The 27,073-nt window shown below is 44.3% G+C and overlaps 1 protein-coding gene across 8 annotated transcripts in view; it reads left to right on the top strand.

Annotated features, from left to right (window-relative positions):
* The window catches only part of plekha7a (pleckstrin homology domain containing, family A member 7a), a 230,886-nt gene that overhangs the window by 144,246 nt on the left and 59,567 nt on the right, over window positions 1-27,073 (top strand). For all 8 annotated transcript variants that reach the window (XR_008810349.1, XM_056281276.1, XM_056281279.1 and 5 more), the window contains 4 exons: window positions 3,201-3,324; window positions 16,390-16,494; window positions 19,728-19,800; window positions 24,354-24,454. Coding sequence is in view for 7 of the 8 variants with exons in the window: in XM_056281276.1 (XP_056137251.1) it covers window positions 3,201-3,324; window positions 16,390-16,494; window positions 19,728-19,800; window positions 24,354-24,454 (403 nt within the window). In the remaining variant the exon portion in view is untranslated. The remainder of the gene's footprint in view (window positions 1-3,200; window positions 3,325-16,389; window positions 16,495-19,727; window positions 19,801-24,353; window positions 24,455-27,073) is intronic.

Here is a 27,073-nt window from a genome sequence, read left to right as displayed (position 1 = left end):
CAAGACCTAGATTTTGCAATTTTGGATATTGTGGACAGGTACACCACTTTAATGAGTTGGTATAGAGATATTACATAGAGATCCCTGTTAAATACCGTATTGACTTCAGGATCCTGCTCCTCACCTTTAAGGCCCTTAATAACCTAGCTCCTTTGTATCTTTCCGAACTCCTTCATATCCACACGCCCTCCCACACTCTCAGATCCTCTTCTGCTCTCCAACTCACTACACCATCGGCCCGCTTGACTACCATGGGGTCTAGAGCCTTCAGTCATTCTGCCCCCCACCTATGGAACTCTCCCCCACAAGACATTCACAACACTGACTCTCTTTCAACCTTCAAATCCCACCTCAAAACGTACCTTTTCACGCTGGCATATTCAGTCTGGTACACGCTTCATGGAGTTTTGTGCAGATGATGATGTTATCTGTTGTATTAACTTTTTATTGTCTACCCTGCTTTGTTTTGGTTTTATGCTGTCTGAGACAGTGCTACTTGTTTTTTACTGTGTTCTGTAAGGTGTCCTTGAGTGCTCTGAAAGGCAGCCACAAATAACATGTATTATTATTATTATTATTATTGTTATTAGATAGGGAGAGAAATAGAGAAAACAAGACAGTTTAGTTTATTTTGGTCATTTTCAACTTATACAACTCAAATACACATGTAAATAGATAATAAATAGATAAATAATACATCATGACTTTTGAAGCACTGATAAACCATCCATTATCCAAACCACTTATCCTGCTCTCAGGGTCGCAGGGATGCTGGAGCCTATTCCAGCAGTCATTGGGCGGCAGGCGGGGAGACACCTTGGACAGGCTGCTAGGCCATCACAGGGACAACTAATCTGCTTTTTGTTTATAATGGCCCAAAAGCTGAAGCCTGAAGCTTATTACACCTACCCTTTTTACACTGATTAGTTTGTACAGATCCCTAAAGAAACTGAAAGAAAGAAGAAAGGAAAATACAAGAGGCTATTTTTATATATGTATACATGCTTTATATATGTATTATATATATGTATATTATATATCCCCAAAAGTCCCAAACAAACGTCATATACACGCTTGTGTTCATACCTCACTTTTATATTTGTTAGTCATCTGATTTTTAATTAAGTTTTTTTAATCTATTAAGTGTACTACACATTTTCATTTCCTTTTCAAAGCTATTCCACAAATTAACTCCTTTGACTGATTTATATCTTTGTTTTGCATTTGTTCTAATCTTTGTTTTTGTAAACATGCAAATTCCTCATAGTTCAAACTGACTCGCTCTCATTTGAAATGACTTCTGGATACAGTCTGGAAGCATCTCATTTTTTACTTTATATATTAATTGTGCAGTTTTAAAGTCCATGAAATCTCTAAATTTAAGAGTATGTGCGTTAATAACTAGCATGTGGATTGGTTCATGATAATCAGCTGTTTACAATTCTTATAGCTCTGTTCTTGAGCATCAAGATTGGATTTGTGATTGTTTTATTTGTTTCCCCAAACCTCCACACAGTAGGTAATGCATTTAACTATAAAAGAATGTTACATGTAATGAATTTAGATTGAGAATGTATTTTGATTTATGCATTTTGCTATAGGCATTTTTGTCTTTACATGATTTATATGTGGTTTCAAGCATAGTTTATGGTCTATAACAACTCCCAAAAATGTATGTTTATAAACACTTTCTATGTCAATATTAGCTATCATGATTTGTACTGGATTATTAATTTTTTGATATCCAAATATTATAAATTTAGTTTTATTTAAATTTAATGATAACTTGTTAATATCAAACCATCTCTTTAAAGTTTTCAATTCATGGGGGCTTCCGAGTAGCATAGCGGTCTATTCCATTGCCTACCAACACGGGGATCACTGGTTTGAATCCCCATGTTACCTCCGACTTGGTCGGCGTCTCTATAAACACAATTGGCCGTGTCTGGATGTGGGTATGTGTCCTGGTCGTTGCACTAGCGCCTCCTCTGGTCAATCGGGGCACCTGTTCGGGGGAGAGGGGGAACTGGGAGAATAGCGTGATCCTAATAATTTGATCCTCCCACATGCTACGTCCCCCTGGTGAAACTCCTCACTGTCAGGTGAAAAGAAGCGGCTGGCGACTCCACATGTATCGGAGGAGACGTGGTAGTCTGCAGCCCTCCCGGATAAGCAGAGGGGGTGGAGCAGCGACCGGGACGGCTCGGAAGAGTGGGGTAATTGGCTGGATACAATTGGGGAGAAAAAAGGGGAAAAAATCCACCCCCCTTCAAAAAAAACAAGTTTTCAATTCTGTTTCTACTGTATGCAGACGCTGCTCAAAATCTTTACAAAAACAAAATAAATTCGTATCATCAGCAAACAAAACAAACTTTAGATTGACTGCGTGTGCGTCTGTGAGTGTGTGTGTGTGTGAGTGAGCACATGAAAAGAAGAATGAGTGTGTGCATCAACTTGAGATGCATAAATTTACGTGCAACAACAAAGGTTGCTGTCACAGGGGGAAAGATTTTTTTCTGTCATATTGTATTGATTTCTGAAGGAAGCACTTTTCTATGTGAACACTGCCACCACTTTCCTCTTATCAGACATATTTACTGACAATAACCCACCCAGCTTCTCATCAGTCTCGCTGTGTTATGACAATACCAATAAGAGGACTGTCATTACATAGATACATTCTCGACACCCAGAAGCCTTCAGAAGTAATTTCTTTGGATTTGTCGGGGTCGGCTTCCCTCGAGTGCTTTTGCATGCACAATACTGTGTGCACGCATTTGTGCTTGCAAGTGCTGGATCTGTTTTCTATCTAGAACACCTGCGGAGTCATTCACAAGCCAAATAGCATGAAACGCATCAAGAAAGAGACATTAACGTATGTGTAGGCACTCACATAGACACACATTAAGGCACACATATGCAAGGAAAAAGAACTAGAAGCGTAATCAATATGTGAAAAATGAAAAACAACTTGGTTTAATAAGAGAAAATAAACCAAATAAAGGCTAAGGGTGAGCTGTAGAATATTCCTCGTTTCGTGTCATTCTAACCGGCGGTTATTTTGTGGAAAATATGAGCAACGGGTAGAAGGCAAAACACATCAACGTGCACAATGGCGGTGACTTCAACAGCAGTCAGTGGTGCACAGTAATGACGTGCCGTTGTTTGTGTCTTTTCTCTGTCGCTGTGTCCATCTCTAGGCCGCAGGGAGTCCGCATGACATCCAAAGCCACAGGGGAGCAGCCCCACCAATCCAGCACCACCGCCAGCGAGGCCTCCACCACCGTCACCTCCTCCACTGTGGACACTGCCTCTGCCTCTAAGGTAAGCTGGACATGTGTGTGTGTGTGTGTATGTATATTTACTGTTTTTGGATTTCGGTCATTCATCAGTTTGCATAGTGGGTTTCATTCCACAACATTGAAGATCTTTTGTCATTGAAAGACATTTTGGTATGGATGGAGCAGCATCATATGTTATTTATATGCTGGTATAACAGGGCATCCATGGGACTTGTCACTTTTCCCAGGTTTGTGCCAGAAAAAAAAAATCACTGGAGTGAATGATCCAGTCAAGAGTTGACTCCAGTGATGACAACACTCATGAGCTCCAGTGAAAACAACCAATAAGATTTGAGCAGTTATTTGCATAACTCCACTCTTGTACATCTACTGTACAAGCCAGGCGCAGATTGTTACTGAGACACTGTAGGTTGCTAAAATTCAATTTTAGTGAAAAAAAAAATGTTTTTTTTGGGAAGCAATTTCTCCAATGTGTTGTATAGATGCCTGGAAATATCAAATCTAATAATGATAAAAAGGAAAATCTAGGACCGTTTAGCGAACACCGTCTCTCAGAAGGACTTTGGTTGAGTAACAAGTTCCTGGGTCACCGGCCCTACAAGCAACAGGCAACAAAGGCTGTAGAGTCAGAGTCATGGCAATAAGACAATGCATCTAGTAGATGCTCCTGTGTCTTTAGGGAAATACTGAGAGGAGAATCAAGAGCTGGTTTGAGAGATGTGAGATGAGATGTGAGCACAAGGAGTATTAAAAAGGCACTTTGGTCAGTAATTCTGGCCTTAAATCAACCAACATCAATGTGCCTACATTTTTTTTGGATGGTGTTTCCATAGCCAAATGTGAGTTTCTCTCAATCCCCCCCTTCTCTACCTCCAGCCCCCTGTAGAAGCAAGTAGATCCAGTTAGAACCAGTTTTCTGCTGACTCACCCTGGCTGTAGATGGTGGATGATGATGAATGGGCTAGTTTTTTTTTTCTAGTTGGCCTGTTCATCCAGACACCGTGACATGACCAAGATCCATGATAACCCTGCAGGGATGAAGGCAGGGGGGCTAAATTGGAGAAGGGGGTGGAGGTGCTGAGAGTGACGTGGGGCTTGTTTCATTTTAATTAAAGCTGGATACCAAACCAGGCAGGTAGATGCAATGTAATTATAATGGGCTATTACCTGTCTGGCTTGCGTCATGCAGTATGGCATGGGGTGACTGCACAGGGGACAAGGGCGTCTGTGTCTCAGTTTAACGTCAATGGAAAATAAAGCTCTTTCTGTCTCTTTCCTTCCTTTTCCTTTAAATTGCTCTATCCAACACTATTTCATTCTCTTTTGTCTGTCTCTCCTCCTGTCTCGCTTTTTTTGTCTCTCCGTCTCCACCTTTGTCTCTCTCTCTCTTTCTCTCTCTTTCTGTCTGTCTCTCAACGTTTTTGTCCTCTCTTTGTCTCTCCCATCTGTCGCTTTTTCAATATCATATTCAATCTCTCTGTCATTTGGTGCTTTTCCATAGTAAGGTGGAATGGTTCTGAGCATAGAAACAAACCGTTCCAATGGCATTTACATTTATTTCTGGATTTGTGGCACCATTTGATAACCTTGCTCAACGTGGTCAGATCATGCCAGTGGTAAGGCTTATTGATGTCAGTATTCAATAACTGATTCTACATTCATGTCACATCCAATGACGCCACATGTGGTATGGTGCTGATGTACCACGGAGCCATTATTACATCTTGGACTGATCCTACAGTGCATACTGAAACTGTAGCTGACAGTCATTTGTCTTTTTCAATCAGGAAACTAAACCAAAAAAGATGTCTTTATATCTTTGTCATGGTAAGTGCAGTTGTGCATGTACATAATGTAGATGGACGCTGTTGCACAGCGTCTTTTGTTGTTGTCATTTTTAGGTTTTTTGTGGAGACGACAAGGAAGTCCCACAGAAAACTATAAAACTTAACTGCATGCTGTGCAGCAGCCTCATTGCAGCCGCAGTATGAGAATGGAAAGAAATCTATTTGTGTATCTTGGATGGTTTCTGTCTTCACTCTTTGCTTATATACCTGTTTCTGTGTCACTCATTCTCACTCACTCTCAAACTCACTTCTTGTGTCTCTCTCTCTCTCTCTCTCTCTCTCTCTCTCTCTCTCTCTCTCTCTCTCTCTCTCTCTCTCTCTCTCTCTCTCTCTCTCTCTCTCTCTCTCTCTCACACTTGCTTGCTGGTTGTCCATCGTGCCTGATGATGACCATCTTCTTCTTCTAGGAATGCCTCGCTCTGTTTACCTCTCTCTCTCTCTCTCTCTCTCTCTCTCTCTCTCTCTCTCTCTCTCTCTCTCTCTCTCTCTCTCTCTCTCTCTCTCTCTCTCACACACACACACATCTCTTTGGTTACATGAAATATCATCCACCCCTATCAACAGTTGGCACGAGGCTGAGATTGAATCCAAGTCAATGGGGCGCAGTCCCCAGATGACAGGACATCCTTCACATTGCCCTGTTCCACTCTTAGAGCTCCAATGCCCTAGGCAGCCGGTGTATTAGCGAATCCCCCGACTCATCAAGTTGGTTTTTTTACTTGTTTCCAAACTGAATCATATGATATTGAATGTGTGCTGATACCGATTCCCGATTTGATATTTATTTTCTTCTGGCATAATACAGCTACACAGCGCACACTTCGAGTACATTAAAGTTAATTAAACCAATCTAGTTAAGCTAAGATTTGCTTGCCAATTTAGTAGCTCTGCAAAAAATAACGAAAGTACAAAATACCAAAGTAAGAATATATTAGAAATAATGTCAAATAGAACAGCTCTAAAAAGTAAGGAAATAGCATTGGTGGCATGGTGGCACAGTGGTTAACGCTGTCGTCTCACAGCAAGAAGGTCCTGGGTTCGAACCCCGGGGTTGTCCAACCTTAGGGGTCATCCAACCTTGGGGGTCATCCCAGGTTGTCCTCTGTGTCGAGTTTGCATGCTCTCCCCGTATCTGCGGTGGGTTTTCTCCTGGTGCTCCAGTTTCCCCCACCATCAAAAAGACATGCATGTTAGGGTTAATACTTGTGTCTGTGCCCCTGACTGAGGCATGGCAAGATGAACTGGAGTTAGTCCCCGTGCGCTGCAGCTGCCCACTGCTCCTAGCTACACAGCTAGGATGGGTTAAATGTAGAGTGTAATTTCCCCCCCGGGTATCAATGAAGTATCTCAAAATCTCAGATATAACACACTGAACGAAAAGAATTTGCGTACCGTTGAATGATTTCTTTTTAAGTGCCTTATCATATTAGTCATGTTAAAAGTTACTACCGCCTCACCGAACACATTGTAGACATTGCATGTGGCTGGTGGGCTGCTTTCACCTTTCAATCTAAAGAAGTTCCACACTGCAGACATTTTTGCAGCTCATTGTTAATGACTTAAAACGTGTCTCACTGCTACAAATGGTGGATAATGTCCATATATGACACCTAGATGGAGCGCAATGAGGCATTTTATGTCAACTTTATGAGAGCTGATGTACATGGAGCATAAGGGAGTAAAATCAATAAAGGATCAGAATTTGATTGAGCTTAATATAGCTGATACTGATCAATTAAAATAAGCATCGATTGGCTCCAATACCGATTGTTTGGATCAGATTTGGAAAAATTCCTAGATGGAAGTTCTGCTGTACGCCACATCAGGACAAGAACTCTTCACGAAAGAATCAGCTCTCTGAAGGCGGATCACTCAATGGTGTCCTTCATCCCTGCGATGCAACTATTAATAATAATACATTTTATTTGCACAGTGCTTTTCAAAATACTCAGAAACTTTGCATATAATAAAATAAACATAAAAGCAACACACCAAAAGCATAAAACACACAACATTAATCAAACATTAAAAGCAATTCTGAAGAGGTGAGTTTTGATTAGCGATTTGAATATGAACAGATCGGTGCAGTGTCTGATGTGTTTGGGGAGTGAGTTCCAGAGGAAGGGGGCAGCTATGGAGAACGTTCTGTCACCTTAGGTCTGGTGCATGGTCCTGTGTGGTGGAGACAGGAGGTTGGCATCAGAGGAGCAAAGACGGTCGGAAGGAGTATAGTAGTGGAGCAGGTCAGTGAGGTAGGAGGGGGCCTGGTTATGGAGGGCTTTGTTAGTGAGGAGAAGGACTTTGAATGGGATCTGTTGTGGGACAGGGAGCCAGTGGAGATTCTGGAGGACAGGGGTGATATGGTCACAGGAGCAGTAGTGGGTGAGCGGGCAGAGTTCTGGATGTCCTCGAGTTTGTTTAAGACTTCGAATGATGAGCCGTAGAGAAGGCTGTTCCAGTAGTCAATTCTGGGTGTGATGAAGGCATGGATCAAGGTTTTCGCAGTAGAGAAGGGGAGTGATGGGTGGAGATGAGCTATGTTTTTTTGTTTGTTTTTTTTTTTAGGTGGAAAAAGGCACTTCTGATGATTGGATTGACATAGTGTTCAAAGGAGAGGTTGCTGTCGAAAATGACTCCAAGGGGGCGCCCTGGTGGCTCACCTGGTAGAGCACGTACCACATAAGGCTGAGTCCTTACTGTAGCGGCTTGGGTTTGAATCCAGCCGGGGCCCTTTGCTGCATGTCATCCCCTGCCTTTCCTGTCTCTCGTGACTATTGCTATCTAATAAAGGTGGAAAATGCCACAACCCCCCCCCCAAAAAAAAAAAACTTATTCCAAGGTTATGGATGTGTGGGAAGGGGGACAGAGTGGCGTTATTGACGGTAAAGCAGAAGTTCTGAATGGTTTTGGCAAGGGATTTGGGACCGATGATGATCATGTCTGATGATCATGTCTGATGGATTTAGTTTGAGGAAGTTGGCTTGCATCCATGATTTGATTTCAGTGAGGCAGTTAGTCAGACTGGAGTAAGTTGTCAGGGGGATCGATTTAGTGGAGATGTAGAGCTGAGGGTCATTAACATAACTGAAAATGGAGACCATGATGACATTACCAAGGGGGAGCATGTAAAGGATGAACAGGAGAGGACCAAGCACCAAACCCTGGGGGACACCTTGGGAGAGAGGAGCGGTGAAGGAGTTGCAGTTGTTGATGCTAATGAACTGTTATCTGTTAGTGAGATACGTATGACTTTAGCCAGGAGAGGGCATTAATGTTGAGGGAGGATTCAAGGCAGGAGAGAAGAATGGTGTGGTTGATGGTGTCAAAAGCAGCAGTGAGGTTGAGGAGGATAAGAATACTGAGGTGGTCAAAGTCTGTAGATAGGAGGATGTCATTGGTGACTTTAAGGAGGGCTGTTTCTGTGCTGTAATGTGCTGTGAACGGAAACCAGATTGAAATGGTTTGAACAGGTCATTGAAGATGAGGTGAGCTTTGAGTTGGGATGCGACAACACGTTCCAGTATTTTTGACAGAAAGGGGAGATTGGAGATAGGCCGGAAATTGCTCATGATATCAGGGTTGAGACCAGTTTTTTTGAGGGTGGGGTGACAGCAACCAGTTTGAGTGTATGGGGGACAGAATCAGAGCTGAGCGAGGAGTTAGTGATTTCTGTAATGAGTGAGGAGATAGCTGGGAGACAGTGCTTAATAAGATTGGATGGGATGGGATCCAGAACACCAGTGGAGCTTTTCATTCCTACCATAAAGTTGTAAAGCTCGATTGGGGACATGGGAGAACTTTGACAGAGGCTGAGTGGTTAAGGGGGGTGGTGGTGGGAGGAGGGGTGGAGAGGGCGGTGAGGTGGATAGTATCAATTTTAGATTGGAAAAATGAAAGGAAAGCGTTGCACTTATTAAGTGTGAAGGTACTGGAGGCATTGTCACTGGGTTTGAGAAGTGTGTTTATTGTGGAAAAGAGAGCCTTTGGGTTGTTGGAGCCAGAGTGTATGAGGTGTGAGTAGTAGGTGGATAGGGCTGTGATGAGAGTGTCTTTGTACTGTTGAGGGTAGTCTGTGTAGGCTTGGAGGTGCATTACTACACCAGTTTTCTTGCTAAGTCTTTCAAGCTGGCGCTTATGGGATTTCATTTGATGGCGTTCAGTATTACTTGATTTTAATGGGGGCAAGCTGATCAACACAGGAGGGTAGTGAGCCATTATAATAATTGACAAGATCGGAGGGATTATCAGGCAGCAGGGGAGGGGAGACAGGCCTTTTTTCTTGCAAAAGAGGCAGAAAGAGCTGAGGGGGAGATAGATTTGAGATTTCTGAAGGATATTATGCGTTTGATTTTTGGGATGGGAATAGGGATGGCAATGTCTATGGTGATTGTCAGAGATATTGAGGTTGAGGTTGGAGAGTTGATGTATTGTGAGACCAGTGGAGCAGCCCAAATCCAGGATGTGACCACAGCTGTGAGTGGGGAAGTTAATATGCTGTGTGAAGTTGTAGCAGTTCCAGGAATTCTATGGCAGATTTACAGTCAGTCTCATCAATGTGAATATTAAAATCACCCAGGAGGAGAATGGAAGGTGAGATGGCACATAGCTGGGTCAGAAAATCTGAGAATTCAGAGAGAAATGAGGGGGTTGGGGGGGCGGAGCGGTAGAAAATGGGAGTGACCAAGGAAGTTGGACAAGAGAGTATGAAGGCAAGGTGTTCGAAAGAAAGAGCAATGGAAATGGTGGTTGTTTTAATGTCCTTCCTGTTAACAGCAGCAACACCACCTCCCCGCCCCTCAAGACGAGATTTGTCAATGTATTTGAGTCCTGTTGGTGTGGTCTGGTTAAGTGAGAAATAGTCCAGGGGCTTATGCCATGTTTCAGGGAGGCAGAATAAATCAAGGTTACTATCAGTTATACATTCATGCAGAATGAGGCTTTTGTTATTCAGTGAACGTGTGTTGAGCAAGACCAGTTTCAGATGACGTTGCCTAGGTTGTGAGGTTGTAAGGACTGAGGAAGAGGACAGAGATTGAACTGATTCATGTGTCGTTTGTTGTGGAATCGGTGAGGGTAATGATGTCTGTTGGTAGTACGGTCAGGAATGCGAAGAGGTAGAACAGCAGTGTGATCATTCCACAAGGGTGAGCTGGTGTGAGCAAAGGACACAACAGTAATTGTTGTGGGCAAAGGGGAAGAAGAAGGTTCAGGAAGGCACATGTGTGATGTAAGTAGTCAATCACGTGTGGATGACAGAACAGCTTGTTTCAAATTAGCAGCAAGCATACGACTACCTAGTATGTTCAGGTGAAGGCCATCTCTTCATACAGAGAGGAGCACTTCCAGAACAAGTCAAAGATATGAATAAAACCAATGTTGTGCGTTATACTCACGGACTGCAGCCAGGTATGAAGATCGAGAATCCTGCTAAAACACCCCACACCGTCACCCAGTGTGGGAATTGGAATAAAAGCGTTTTTTCCATGACTGTTGAGGAGATAAAAAAAAAAGAAGGATAAAATCACCTTTTGTCAGCTTGGACTGCTGACGGGCAGTGTCATTTGAGCTGACGTGGACAATTACCTCCATAATTGTGGGAAATGAATCCAGGAGTCCAGGGAGATTCTCTAGGACGTCAGGACAGTAGCTCCAGGAAAGCAGCATGTGACAGCATATACGAAATAGATTCAAGATTCAAGAGTTTTATTTGTCACGTACGCACAAGTACAAGTCCCGAGTGCAATGAAATGAAAAAAGGTACAAGCTCCAAGATGTGCAAACAACAAAGTACAACAGGTACACACTCATTCCAATGTGCAATATACAATTTACAATCAACAGTTAAGAACTCTGTAAAAAAGAAAACAGACAGCACAATATATACAGTTAAAGCACTTAAAAATAGAAGGTGTTTCGGACTATGGAGTAACCGATGACCAAGGTGTTGGGGAGGGGGGATGACTAATTGACAGCGTTGTCAGGGACAGTCTTGGGAGGTGATGAATGTTGTTGGCCTGAGGAAGCAGCAATCGGACCCATGCAGGAGGACCGGAGGTGGCAGTAGGATGTGGGTCAGCCACCGCAGCAGCTGTTGCAGCAGTAGTAGTCCCAGTTGGAGCAGGGACCGGTTCCACCTGGGAAGGGGCAATATCGGCCACGGGGGCATCAATAGGGTGAACCTCGGCATCAGCCGATAGATTAAAGATTTAAGATTCAAGAAGAACTTTATAGCCCTGCTGCTTTCCATGTGTTTGATGCTAAGGAGGGTCCGCCGCACCTCTGGAGTGTGTAGAACAAGGGTCTGTGGGTCTCCCAACAGTTTGAAACCGACTGGAGGTTGGGTATTGTCTTTGTCAAATCTAGCAAAGAAGCTAAGTTCCACTGCTAGGTTGGCAGTATTGTTGACTGGTGTATGCTGTGTGTTATTTTCCCTTTTGTAATTATCATAATTTTCCATCCACCCATCCATCCATTATCCAAACCGATTATCCTGCTCTAGGAGTCGCAGGGATGTTGGAGCCTGTCCCAGCAGTCATTGGGCGGCAGGCGGGTAGACACCCTGGACAGGCCAAATTTTGTAATTACAAAATCTGTGATGGCCTGGATGCCATACCACATCCTCCATGGGTTTGCGTTACTGTTGAAGTCCTCCTCTATTCGGAGTTTGTAGTTGGGTTTTGCAGATCTGATACCTCTCAGGGTTTGCTCTAGCGCCGTTGTAGGCTGAAGTGTCTTCTGATTTAAAAGCCGTGTCTCTTGCCCTGAGCAGCCGTTTGACTTTACTGTTCATTAATGGTTTCTCTTGCATGGTAAACCAATATGAGAGGCTTATGGGTTGCGGTTAGGCAGCTCGAGATCTTTCTGTCTTGCCATGTACATCTGACTACCACCTCTGACCAGGTAGGCTGGGAGTGGAGCAGGAGGAGGGCCAGCAACAAGATGATGGGGCCCAGAGGATGGTGTCGGAGATGGCCGAGTTCATAACTGAGAACATTTTAGATTGTGTGGCTGCACTGTCAATAAAATCAGATAAAAGAGAGTCCTTTTTCGGAGTTCATATGAGAGCCATCGCACATCATCCTCGAGGTTAGTAATGTCATTTATTGCTTTTAGGCAGTCCTCGCAATTGATTTTCACAGAAAATAAAGTGCAAGTTAGGCGTTAGCTCCCTTAGCCGCATCAGCTGCGGGATGAATCCACACGGTTCTCACCAAGAGTGTAGCGACTCAGTGCAACAATTGATGATCGGGTAAGAGTCTATAAAACAGAGAAACCATGAACTTAATTAGAATAATTCAAAAGGTCTCAATGAGTTTTTCAAAGTTAAAAAGAAAAGAATCCACGCTTGAATAAGTTGTGTCCTACCTGCCTCACAGAAAGAAAAAAAAAATCAACATGATCACAGACAATCATTGCTCTCCTTTGAGTGGTTTTTTTTTTTGCTGCCATATGTTTATTAAGCTTCCTTTCACAGGCATTGGGTCAAATGCCGCTTCTTTGGGACTCATCGAAGTCAATATCCCTGATATAATATAACCGTTCATCATTTTGTGAAAGTTTTACTTGTAGCTTGTTCTCCCAGCCTAGTTTTGCTCTAACAGTTGAAAATATAACCACTTAGTAGGCACAACGACAAGAGCCTCCTGCAGTCTTTAAAAGAGCTCGTTGTCAACACGTTTAGCCTGTTGGACAATGCAGATTGGCCTGTTTTCCAGCACTGCTTATTGCTGGTGTAGAAAGGAAACTAATATAGTTTTTCAAAATGATGATTAACATTTATTTTGATGCATATGTTTGGATTGAAGTCACACAGTTCCACTCATTCATACCTGGGAAATGCCCAGTACTCCCAAAGTCATCCACTCTGCCACTGATCAGCTCTACTCATACGCATTTCTAAAAGCCACCTCAATTGTAGCAATTACACATTGGAGTACTTCTTCCATCTTGCTCTGATTTGTTAGGGGATTTGAAATGCTCTAAATTAGCCTATAAATTGCTCTAAACCCATGTTCGATATAAGATAGGCCCATGCAGCTGTGTACTTTTGGTGCACCAAACAGCTAATGCTTGGTGAGGAAGACCTTGAGTCATTCACCAAGAGGATGGAGCATTACTTTACAGTTGGGACTGTTGTGTTCCGCAGAATTACCCTCTGTCTAAAAATAAACACTGCACAGGCACAAAGAAAAACCCATGAAGTGTAAGCGATCCATACATGTGTGCTCGCACACACAAACACACACACACACAGATCCCCACTCAAAGATAAGAGACTCCAGTGTGACAGCACTCTGGTGGGTTGTGTGTCTATGCATCGGGCTTGGCCAACCAACCTCCCACTAATTAGACAGCTGGAGTGCTGATTGCCAGCTGGGAATGCCTCCCAAGGTGCTGCTGGCAGATCAGCCGACACACACCCACAGTGTGACGGTGTCACATGGAAGGGATGTGCTGTGTTAGGAACCACTAGTTTGTGGGGCTTAATGATAGAAGGTGCATGTGTGCGGTTATACCAGATGGATGGGGCGGGGGGGTCAGAGAAGTAGGACTTGAGGTTTAAGATGGGTTGTGTTTTTAGGTTCAAGGAATGTACGTATATGTGATTCAGTATTCACACGCAAGTGTAGACTCCCTCTCTCTTACTCTGTCATTTACCCATTCTTGCTCTGTCTTTTTTTTGGACCCCCCCCCTTTGTCTCCCCAATTGTATCCGGCAAATTATGCCACTCTTCCGAGCTGCCCCGGTCACTACTCCACCCCCTCTGCTGATCCGGAGGAGGACTGCAGACTACCACATGCCTCCTCCGATACATGTGGAGTCGCCAGCTGCTTCTTTTCACCTGACAGTGAGGAGTTCTGCCAGGGGGACGTAGCATGTGGGAGGATCACGCTATTCCCCCCCAGTTCCCCCTCCCCCCACTGCACTAGCACCCCAACTGACCAGAGGAGGCGCTAATGCAGTGACCAGGACACACACCCACTTTCGGCTCCCCACCTGCAGACACAGCCAATGTGTCTCTAGGGACCCCCAACCAAGCCGGAGGTAACACGGAGATTCGAACTGGCAAGCCCCGTGTTGGTAGCCAATAGAATAGACCGCCACGCTACCCGGACACCCTTTCTCTGCATCTTTCTAACACATTCATACATACACAAACACACACTATCTTAGTACTGGAGTAATTAACATAACGTAATGATTTATCAAAGCAAGAGGTTGGCTGTGTGTGTCAGATGGAGACAAAAAAAAAACACTAGATGTTTTTCAGAGCATACCTGCGTCTATGAATATATGTGTGTGCTTATTTGTTTCTATGATGGATGATGGAGTGATTGATAACCCTGAAATAGCAGTCACACAGTTGTGTGTCCTACCCACAGGGTACAGCTGTGATGCTGTGGCCTAAAACAGTGCTAAACATTAGCAGTGCATTAAAACTACCGATGGGCCTCATATAGCACATAAAGTAAAACCATGACCCATCTTGCTTTAGTGCAGCCAGGTTTGACTTTCAGAAAGTGTGTCCCACTAGTAATCTATTTTGGGGTATTTTTAGCTGACTCTTACCTAGACTGGTTCATCATCAAGTGATGTAGGTAGGAGTTGAGCGTCTCACTGAGGGACACTTCAGCCAAAAACATTGGCAGTTGCGGGGTTCATACCTGTGACTTTTCTGTCACAGGACACTCTCTTAAGTACGAGGCCACTCTGCCACCCACATACGGTTTTCACATTTACTCTAAAACAGCTGCGTAAAAAGTTGCTGGAGAAGCCGCTTACATTTATAGGTCATGTTTTAGGCTTTCAAGGGCACACTCTCATCCAGCAGGACCTACAGTGATTCAACCGTAGAATTTGGCCTTTCAAAAGTAAATTTCTACAAAACTAAAAGAGAATGAGAGGTAAGGAGTGAGACTCACTGTGGCAATCTTGTAGACATACAGTGTTGATTAGATGAATACATTAGATTAATATTTTTCTCTAGTCGGCCATCATTTTTGGGGAGTCTTTGTGGGGTCTACCATCCCAGGAAACCAGGCCAAATCAGGGTTATCTTCGACTCCAGCTCTTAGTATACTGGAGCACGTGGGAGGATCACACTATTCCCCCCCAGTTCCCCCTCCCCCCCGAACAGGCACCCTGACTGACCAGAGGAGGCGCTAGTGCAGCAACCAGGACACACCCACATCCGGTTTCCCACCTGCAGAAACGGCCAATTGTGTCTGTAGGGACGCCCGACCAAGCCGGAGGTAACGCGGGGATTCGAACCGCCAATCCCCGGGTTGGTAGGCAACGGAATAGATGGTTGGCCATCTTTGATGCTTCTCTCTGGTTGGTCCATCAGAGAGGAAGTTCTGCTTTATCCTCTCTGATGGACCAGTCACTGCTCTGCCAACAGAAGTTAAACCCATCACTTCCTATCGTGGTTCAAATGCGCAACTGGGTGTTTTTTCACCGAAGTTGTTGTACCAACACCGTTTTTATAACACAAACACTTTCAGAACGAAGGCTTTCATTCATTGGGAGTGAGCTGAGTCGATATTGTTTTACCGTAGTCGGTGATAGATTTTTTCCACCCAATTGCATCCAGCCAATCACCCCACTCTTCCGAGCTGCCCCGGTCACTGCTCCACCCCCTCTGCTGATCCAGGGGGGGCTGCAGACTACCACATGCTTCCTCCGATACATGTGGAGTCGCCAGCTGCTTCTTTTCACCTGACAGTGAAGAGTTTCACCAGGAGGACGTAGTGCGGGGTAGGATCGCGCTATTCCCCCCGAGTTCCCCCTCCCCCCCCGAACAGGCGCCCCAACCGACCAGGGGAGGCGCTAGTGCAGCAACCAGGACACATACCCACATCTGGCTTCCCACCTGCAGACATGGCCAATTGTGTTTGTAGGGACACCCGACCGAGCCAGAGGTAACATGTGGATTCGATCCGCGATCCCTGTGTTGGTAGGCAACGGAATAGACTGCTATGCTACCCAGACACCCCCGGTGATAGATTTTAACAAAACACATTTGTTTATATGGGAAAGGTTTAGATTATCACTCTAAGGTGTTCTTTTATTCATCTGTCTGATTCCAAATGATTAAACGAGTTGGTAGGTTGTGTGGAGCTGGGATGTTATTCATTGGTGGCGGTTTATATGTGTTTGTGTATGTGATGCGTTTTGGTTCTGTGACAAATGATACATGGACATGTAGAGGTTTGATGCATTTGTTTGTGTGCATTAGGGTTCCCGTTCCAGCAGCAGGGTGCACAGCTTCGGAAAGAGAGACCAGGCCGTCAAGAGGAACCCCAACGTCCCTGTGGTGGTCAGAGGATGGCTCTACAAACAGGTCAGGATGCACACAGACACACATGCACACACATGAAAAATGAAAACACACACTGGCACACTGATACAAGTACCTGCACAAAGACGATGACACAAATAGAAATAAAGAGTAGGCAAGCACATCAAGATAAGCAGGACACGTGTAGCCACTACATCCATCCATCCATCCATTATCTTGACTGCTTATCCTGCTCTCAGGGTCGCGGGGATGCTGGAGCCTATTCCAGCAGTCATTGGGCGGCAGGCGGGGAGACACCCTGGACAGGCCACCAGGCCATCACAGGGCTCCCACACACACACACACACACACACACACACACACACACACACACACACACACACATACACACATTCAATCCTAGGGACAATTTAGTACGGCCAATTCACCTGACCTACATGTCTTTGGACTGTGGGAGGAAAGCGGAGCCCCCGGAGGAAATCCATGCAGACACAGGGAGAACATGCAAACTCCACACAGGACGACCCGGATGACCCACCAAGGTTGGACTACCCCAGGGCTCGAACCCAGGACCCCCTTGCTGTGAGGCAACCACGCTAACCACTGCACCACCGTGCCACCCTGTAGCCACTACAAATACTGGTTATTACTACCGACCAGAAAATTAACAGATGTGTAGATAGATGAAGTAATGTTTTGTTCACACCGTCATAATGACTTCCTGGCACCTTGATGTTTTCTACATTAATTTGTAACTCCAAACGGCACATTTTTCTGTGTTTAAAATAAATAAATAAATAAAATATATATATTTATTTTACCGTAGAAATGGTACATACAGACCATACATGAAGCCCAACAATATACTGCAATACATCCACAGAGAAAGCAACCATCCACCCTCCATTTTGAAAAATATTCCAGTGAGCATAAACAAAAGACTCTCATGTTTATCATCCAGCGAAGCCATCTTTAACGAAGCAGCCCCCCCATACGAGGAAGCCTTACAAACATGTGGATATGATTTCAGACTTAAGTACAATCCACCACCAATTAGCGACAGCCAGCAACAACAATACAAAAAAAGCACAGCAGAAGGCAGGACATCGCCTGGTATAATCCTCCCTACAGTAACACCGTGGCCTCTAATATTGGGAAAAATATTTCAAGCTTTTGGATGAGTGAGAATTGAGAAAAATATTCAACAGGAACACAGTCAAAATGAGCTACAGCGGCATGCCAAATGTCCAGCAGGTTATTTCATCTCACAACACAAGCATCATGGCCAAGGCACAGACCCCCTCACCGCAACCAAGCACCTCCAACTGTAGATGCCGTGTTAAGACATCGTGTCCTCTTGAAGGAAAATGCCAGATAGAGGGAGTCATCTCCCAGGCATTGGTGACAAGAGAAGACAACTGCAATGTGGACACTTACGTGGGATTAACAGAGGGCCCTTTTAAAATTAGGTTTAACACCCATATGAGTAGCTTCAGAAATGAGCATGCGAAAAAAGTAATGAAATGAAGCCGCCACATTTGGTCATTGGTAGACAAGAATATCAGTTATTCTGTCTCGATAGAAAATCCTTGCAAAGAGTAATGCATATTCAGTTAGGGGCAAAAGATGTAACCTGTGCTTGGCAGAAAAGTATTTTATTATTTGCAGACCTGATATGTCCACCTTGAATAATAGAAACGAATTGGCCACCAGCTGTAGACACCGAAAAAAAATATCTCCTTTGCAACTATAAGTAAAATGTCTTTATTACCCCCCCCATTAGATGATCAACATATGACATTTATTAGAGTTTAAAATGTTTTTTTATTTTTAGAATTTTAACTGCCTGTCCTTCCAACTGTGCCCCAACACCACCGCAATATATATTTCACATAAAGCACCTTGTTATATTTCTAATGTGCGCCATTTCAATAGTTCCCTGGCTGCTAAATGCTTTTCAAAGCAAACCCCAGTCGCATTGGTTGTAATGTTTTCTACCCCTCCATTGGTTGCTGTGCATCATAAGTACCTACCCCATTGGTTGTTATAGTTTAAATGTCTCCCCATCTGATTGGTCGCTGTCCAACCGAAATTAGGGGCATGCCACTGGGCAACGCAAACTGTGATTCTTTGTGAATAAAACATTAGCAGCTGATGAGTGCGAGATGCACGAGACATGCCTGTACTGCAATGTATTAAAATCTTTTTTCCTGTATCCGTGTTGATATTTCACTCCTCATTTGTCGAACACTCACAACATCATTGACGGTTTCAGGAAAAAAACGCTATATTTATATATATATATATATATATATATATATATACATATATGGTGTGTACTACAGACAGGCTATTATTGGAGACTTGCTGTTTATTTGAAGGTATACTTTAAATAACTGTAAGTTGGGTAGCTTGCAGTATTAGCGTGGTCCCCCTGGGAAACTGTTGGCCTCTGTACAAGACAAAGCGAATGAGGAACAATAGAGAGACACACACACACACACACACACACACACACACACACACACACACACACACACACACACACGGCCACAGTCTAGTGAGCAAGTACAGAGGCATCCCGACATGCACACACTTTAAGAATCACCCGCACGTATACACGCAGGCATGCACTCACAACACACACGGCTACAGTGTAATGAGCAGGTACAGAGGTATCCCTACATGCACACACACACACACACACACACACACACACAGAGTCATAATCCTTCTTGTATAGCCAAAGACCAGACAGGAAAACATCTGAGTGTTTGTTGTCCTGCCTTGTGTCATTTAGTTTTCACTCTTTAAACCTTTGTAATCATTTTCTGCAGTACTTTTGGCATCACAGACAGAAACAAACAGTGAAAAGGCCCTGGCAGGAATGGAGAGCTGTTTGATGCTTTCTTTCCTGTGTGTGTGTGTGTGTGTGTGTATATATATATATATATATATGTATATATATATACACACACACACATATAGCTCTACCTGTACCGACCCCGCTCTGTTTCTCTGAACGCCCCCCCCTTCTTTTCTCCCCATCTTCCCCTTTTCCATCTGTCACCACTCTCTCCTTTCTCTCTATACTCCTGCTATCTTCCGCCCGCTCTCATTGCTTTTGCCCTCTCGTCCTCTTTCTCTGTCTTGCTCCTCTTTCCCCCATTCAGCCTTGTTTCTCTCTTCTCTTCTCACATTCTCTCTGGCGACATACTTTCTCTTACTGTCTTATTTATTGCTCTCTCTCTCTCTCTTCCCCCTCCCTCCCCCAGGACAGCTCGGGGTTGCGTCTCTGGAAGAGGAAATGGTTCGTCTTGGCCGATTACTGTCTGTTCTACTATAAAGGTGAGCCTTAATGAGTGAGACCAGAAGACCATCATTGCTGATTTTGACCCTCTCTCTGTTTTTTTTCCTGTCTTAATGAAGCACCAGCAAGACCAGAACATAATAAAAAGGATTTTTTTTACTTTACATGCAAACTGCATATCTTTATTTAGTTAACACTAAATGCGATAACACTGTTGCCCTTATTGCAGCGGCAGATGAAAGAAAACGTACATGAAAACATCAATAACACTACAGTAAAGGGTCCCCGAAACTAAGACCGCACAACCACAGATGAAGCATGTTGAGTAACAAGATTATGAGAGTATTCAAGTTCACAGCCTAAGTGCTGGCAGTGCAAATGCAGAGGAGCAACCCCACCAACATCACAGCCATGCTCATCAGACACCCTATGTAGATGGTCGTGGTAGGAAAAGGGGAGGAAGTCACTGAAAAGTTGTTAAAAATAGATGAAAGTCAAGACAAAATTAGAAAGAAAGCAAGTAGTGTCAGTCTCAGTTCTGGAAAAATGCATTGACTTTTTTTAAAGTGCAATATAATCTTTATTATAAAAATATTGAGTCTGAATGTTGTTTCCCAACTTTTTTTTTAAAGGAAAATTAGTGTCTATCCCCCCCCCCCCCCAGTGATTTGATTATTTCAGAGATAGAGCTCCTATTCATTCCATTCAAGAGGAGATTAGAGGGCATCTGGGTGGCGTGGCAGTGTATTCCGGTGCCTGTTAACACGAGGATCACCAGTTCAAATCCTGGTCGCTGCACTAGCGCCTCCTCTGGTCAGTCGGGGCGCCTGTTTGGGGGGGAGGGGGGAATAGCGTGATCCTCCCACGTGCTATGTCCCCCTGGCAAAACTCCTCACTGTCAGGTGAAAAGAAACAGCTGGCGACTCCACATGTACTGGAGGAAGCATGTAGTAGTCTGCAGCACTCCCCGGATTGGCAGAGGGGGTGGAGCAGCATCCGGGACGCCTTGGGAAATAGGGTAATTTGCCAGGTAACATTGGTGAGAAAAGGGGGGAATCAAAAAAAAAGAAAAGAAAAAAGAGGAGGTTGCTGTTATCTGTATTTTTGTTGTCTTTTCCCCAAACCTCAGTAAGTTTTGATTGGAATCTAAAAATAAATCAATGCCTTAGGTAGCTAATAATGACAAAGCAAGAAGGCTGTTTTTCATAAATCCCATTCAGTCATAAAACTCTGCCGATAACACCAAGCTGGTACAGATAACAGAGGGACTTTGAAGGTATGATTTATTGCAAGTTGCATTATGACTTCTAGCTTGGACAATGAGTAGATGTGCTTATATGTAGAGACTGCACTTGGAATGTACTAATATCTTATCAAGAACACAAAGCAGGGGCATCCGGTTAGCGTAGTGGCCTATTCCATTGCCTAGCAACATGGGGATCGCCAGTTTGGATCCCCCATGTTACCTCCGGCTTGGTCAGGCGTCCCTACAGACACAATTGGCCATTTCTGTGGGTGGGAAGCCGGATGTGGGTATGTGTCCTGGTCACTGCACTAGCGCCTCCTCTGGTCGGTCGGGGCGCCTGTTCAGGGGGGGAGGGGGAACTGGGGGAATAGCGTGATCCTCCCATGCGCTACATCCCCCTGGTGAAACTACTCACTGTCAGGTGAAAACAAGCAGCTGGTAACTGCATGTATCGGAGGAAGCATGTGGTAGTCTGCAGCCCTCCCTGGATCGGCAGAGAGGGCGGAGCAGCAACTGGGACAGCTCGGAAGAGTGGAGTAATTGGCTGGATAAAATTGGGGGAAAAGAATCCAAAAAAAGAACACAAAGCCCCCCATAAGATGGAGGTTTGGTGAACAGCAGTTAAGTTATCAACATAGCAGCAGCCGAAGCATCAATAAGCAGCACAAACTGTTTTCCTTCAGTTAGATACTCCAGCCTGAACTTGATCTGCCCATGTTTAATGTTACCGGCAGTTGGGAGCTGTCCAGCACTCCCAGTGCCCAGTGCTTCTTTTTACTGGTGGTCACTGAGCAGCTTTACTGAAGCAATTTGGGTTTACAGGTTTTTCTCAAGGACACTTTAGTAGTACTTACTGAGCACAGAGTGTTCTCTTGTTCATCATTCACACCCAGTTTCTCAACGGGCGGTCTGTTGGTTTAAACCAGTAACTCCCAACGATGGACTGAAAATACCTGGCACTACAGACAGATAGTTCACTTTTGGGCCCCATCTGGCACATTAAGATCACCTACAACTTTAACAGTAAGCCATAAATGCACCTTAGTTCAGTTAATTTCTATTTCCCCGGTGCCAGTAATAAAAGAAAAGTAGATTGGCGATTTAGGAGTGTGACTCTTGTCCTGTATCCTAATATGTTTTCTGTACATGTCCTGACATTTATCCTGAAACATTTAAGTGTCCTTTCCCCCTGCACACTGGTTCTGCTGAGTCTGTATTTGCTCCAGTATGAGAATGTGTGCTGACCAAGGAGGATTTTGGAGAAAGTTGGAAATGGATTTTAACGAGACTGGATTGAGTCTGTATGTATCAGATGAGGATGACGCAAAGCTGATACAGATAACAAAGGCACAGACACCAACAAACACTTGCTGGCAGACAGACATGTCAGATAAACACACACGTACAGACCAACACAAACACATGCACAGATAGCCTCCAGATCTACAAGCTCTCTCTCTCTCTCTCTCTCTCTCTCTCTCTCTCTCTCTCTCTCTCTCTCTCTCTCTCTCTCTCTCTCTCTCTCTCTCTCTCTCTCTCTCTCTCTCTCTCTTTGTCTGTCTTGTTTTCTCCTTTTCTCTCTCTGTCTGTCTGTCTTTTGTCCCCCTTCTCTCTCTCTCGCTCTCTCTCGCTCTCTCTCTTTCTATCTGTCTTGTTTTCTCCCCCTGCTGTCTCGTTCCATCTCCTGGCCATGCTCATTTTCCTTCTTTTCATACTCTCACCTGCTATCCTCTTCTACCTTCCTCCATTTTTATCTCATTGCTGTCTTAATCACACTATCTCTCTCTCCCCTTCCCTCCCCTCCCTCTCTCTCTCTCTGTCTCAGCCGTGTGTTTTTCTCAGACCTATCCGCCCACATGCCTTGACAGAAGCGCATATGTCTTCGGTCTTTCTTTCTCGCCATCTCCCTCCCTCTGTCCTTCTGTCAGAGTTCAAAGGTTTCTTTAACATCACACCTTTAACATCACCTCTGCCCATCTCTCCGTCTCTTATCCTGCCCCCCCTCCACTACTCCTAGCACACACATGAAGTGTTTTACTCACTCCTCTCAGCTCTTCCTACTCTCTCTCCCTTGGACTCCCTCTATTAATTTGTTTGTTTGTTTATGCTTTTTTTTCTCTCTCTCTCTCTCTCTCTCTCTCTCTCTCTCTCTCTCTCTCTCTCTCTCTCTCTCTCTCTCTCTCTCTCTCTCTCTCTCTCTCTCTCTCTCTCTCTCATGTCGTGGGTAGAATGACAGTTTATATCCTGGTGAGGTATAGCTTAGTGTTCCTATTGTTTGCGTGTGTGTTTTGCGAGCAGGGCAGATAAAAAGGGCCGACCTCCGTTCTCCACTTATGGAATGTCTCCTCCAAAGCTCCTTGAATTATTTTTAAACTATTACTCCTCCACAGCACCGACCTTATCACCTGTCACTAAAACACACCCTTCCACCCACACACACACACACTCACACACTCAGTCACGTACAGATACACGCACACACACTCTCACATATCTCAGTCTGTTGCTAAGTTTTACAGTGACGGAATTGTTACATAGTGTGCGCACACACACACACACACACACACACACACACACATTCTTGCACTCTATCACAATGTCCACTGGAAAACAAATCCCAAGAGGTATGTCTGTATTTATAGAGGTGTGAACTAATTAAGTTGGACCCCACACTGATGGGATAGACTGGTAGGCAAGTGTGTGTGTGTGTGTGTGTGTGTGTGTGTGTTTCTTTTGATATACCCATACATTTCATTTAACATGTACTTGTGTGTTTTTTGTGTTTGTGTGTGTTTACATGTCTGTTGCATACATTTGCCTCAACATCCTCACATCCACATAATGTGTGTGTGTGCGCATGTCTGCATTTGCAGATGTGTCCGTAAATGTGTGTGTTTCGGCACACCAGTATGATGTTAACATGTGAATGGGATGAGGGGAAAGAAGAGTGAGGTGTGGTGGTGGGTGGCTCGGAGCCAGCCGGACCAGTCCTGGGTTTGCTCTCGTGACACAGAGATAGCAGAGTGGTGTTTGCTGCTCTGGCACAGTTCCCATGGACTGAATGAGCGTGGGTGTGCATTTGTGTGCTCCATGAGTGGAGAAATGAGCGGTCGCTGATTGATATTCACACTCTTGTTCTGTCCCTTATTTGTTTCCCTCCCTCTCGCCCACCCTCTCTCTCGCTCGCTTGTCTCGTTCTCTCTGTCTCTGTCTCTGTGTCTGTGTCTGTGTCTGTCTCTCTGTCTCTCTCTCTCTCTCTCTCTCTCTCTCTCTCTCTCTCTCTCTCTCTCTCTCTCTCTCTCTCTCTCTCTCTCTCTCTCTCTCTCTCTCTCTCTCTCACCTCAGACAGTAGAGAGGAGTCAGTCCTGGGCAGTATACCTCTGCCCAGCTATGTCATCTCTCCTGTAGGACCAGAGGATCACATCAGCCGCAAGTTTGCCTTCAAGGTAAGCCTCTCTCTGTCCAGAAGTTTCCGCTGCCCTAATTGTCTTTCGAGAATTATCCGGTTTTTCTTTTCTTTTTTTTTTTTTAGTCCTTTTTTGAAAAAAATGTTTGCTGGTAGATTTGGTTTTAATTCTGCATTTGTGGACACATGCCTATCTGATGCTGATCAGTGTTTTTAAAAATGTAATAGATGTGAAGTTAAAACGTTACATCTTCTCAACAAGAATCTTTCAGGACTTGAGAAAGCATTGTTGCTTCACAGCAAGAGGGCCTCCTGCCTTTGATCCCGGCCATTCAATACAGATTTTGCATACTGCCCCATGCTAATGTAGGATTCCTCTAACAATAAAATGTATGCATGGTAGCTTAATTGGAGACTATAGATTGTCCATAGGTATGAGTAGGATATGAGTGGTTTTGTATGTCGGCCCTGTGATGGACTGCTGAGACCCAGGGGTCTCTCTGACTTCCACCCAAAGCCAGCTGTGATAAACTCCAGTCCCCTGTAACCCTGAATTGGATAAACCGGGTATAGACAATGAATGAATGACTGTTCTTTTTACTGACTGACTGCAATGTCATTCCTGAAGTTTCTATAGTGGCTTTTAAATCAGTTCAGTAAGCTGTAATGTTGGGAGACTGACTCTGCAAGCAGAGAACTGTGTAAATTTTGAATTAAAACCCAAAAAGTGAACATGGTGACGTTGGAAATACAAGGATTCCTAAATTCTTTAGTAGAAAATGTGGGATGATAAATTAGTCAATCACTTTGTTTCTACTGTCTAAATTTCTGATTCTTTTAAAAACAACCAGCATGTCACACACATTGATGTGCAGCCTTGCTCTTTTCTCATTGGTGGAGACCTGCTGTACACATAACACATCCACATGCAGTCCAAAGCCTCTGTGCCAGCTGCTGTATTTGCTGTGATGCTTGATCGGACATGAAATGCTCCCCAATAGAAATAATGCAGGCTTACTCATTTTCTCTTTCTAATTTTTGCAGCCGTTTCACAATGTCGGCCCAATTAAATTAATCTACTTTTAAATGCTATGTTGATCTGATTTGAAGATCGTATATATTTTTCATTTAAAAAAAACTTTAGTGGGGCGTCCAGGTAGCGTAGCAGTCTATTCTGTTGCCTACCAACATGGGGATCGCTGGTTTGAATCTTGTTGTAACCTCCGGCTTGGTCAAGTGTCTCTACAGACACAATTGGCCATGTCTGCGGGTGGGAAGCCAGATGTGGGTATGTGTCCTGGTTGCTGCACTAGCACCTCTTCTGGTCAGTTGGGGTGACTGTTCAGGGGGAGGGGGAACTGGGGGGAATAGCGTGATCCTCCCATGCGCTGTATCTGGTGAAACTCCTCCCTGTCAGGTGAAAAAAAGCTGCTGGTGACTTCACATGTATTGGAGGAGGCATGTGGTAGTCTGCAGCCCTCCCCGGATCGGCAGAGGGGGTTGAGCAGCGACCGGGACAGCTCGGAAGAGTAGGGTAAGTGGCGAAGTACAACTGGGGAGAAAAGGGGGGAACCCCCCCCCCCCCCCAAAAAAAAAATCTTTGGTCACCACGCTCAGACCCAGTTATTAAAGTTTGTAGAATACATTTAGGTACTTTTCCCTCATGTCGTTTTTAACATGTGCCTGCACATCGTTTTTAATGACAATAAATTGAATTGAACTGAATTGAAGTAAAATTGATCTTAATGACTAACTGTGCAAAGTACTGCCCATTTTCCTACAGTGTGTCCAAAGTGAAACCATGCTTCTGCTCTGCCACAGATGTTGCAGATGTCCTTCTTTCTGTTTTGACATAAATCTTAAATTGAGATTTAATTGAAATGCTTATGTAGGATCACTATTTACACAGAATTCTCTGTAAATGACACTTTCCTGCCTAAAGTCGTGTAGTAGGTGCTCTAACCTCCGTCAGACCCTACACTGCTCTCAGTACCTGTTATGGCAATGCCCACCACTTCAGTATGCCAGTCTGTGTGGATGGAGATGGACGTGTGTGTGTGTGTGTGTGTGTGTGTGTGTGTGTGTGTGCGTGCGTGCGTGCGTGCGTGCGTGCGTGCGTGCGTGCGTGCGTGCGTGCGTGCGCGCGCGTGCTTACACGCAGACATGAACGTGTGTATAAGGAATACAATTGTATGCATAGATGGTAAACCCAAGACAATTCCTTTAACACTTTGACTTTTGGATAAAAGACAACTATACAGACAATTACCCAAGTGCAAACAGTTCTTTTCTGTGATTACAAACACTGACAAACAGGTTTGGTAACTGGCTAACCAAGGCTAATGGTAACTTCAGGTCTGCTTGCAATTTGTGACCCTCAATCAAATCAGTTTTTGAAGCCGTACAGTTGTCTGACAGCAGAAGGATATGTCCCCGACAACACCTGTATTGTGTTAAATGTGACGGTGAAACCTGAAACAAGTGATCACAGCAGAAAGAAGGTGAAAGAAGTTGACTTTTTAACACTGCAAGTGATAGGGAGAACTGATCTCCACCCTACTAAGATGAAGAGGAGTTACGTCAGCCATGTTAGTGAAAAAGGTCTGCGTTTAAGAACACACCCATCAGGCACACTATACAGATTGGGGGGAAAAAACGG

This window comes from Lampris incognitus, chromosome 6 (genome assembly GCF_029633865.1).
Source record: "Lampris incognitus isolate fLamInc1 chromosome 6, fLamInc1.hap2, whole genome shotgun sequence".
Taxonomy (NCBI): Eukaryota; Metazoa; Chordata; class Actinopteri; order Lampriformes; family Lampridae; genus Lampris; species Lampris incognitus.
The sequence above is the reverse complement of the archived record's forward strand: the minus strand, read 5'-3'. Positions and strand labels throughout refer to the sequence as shown.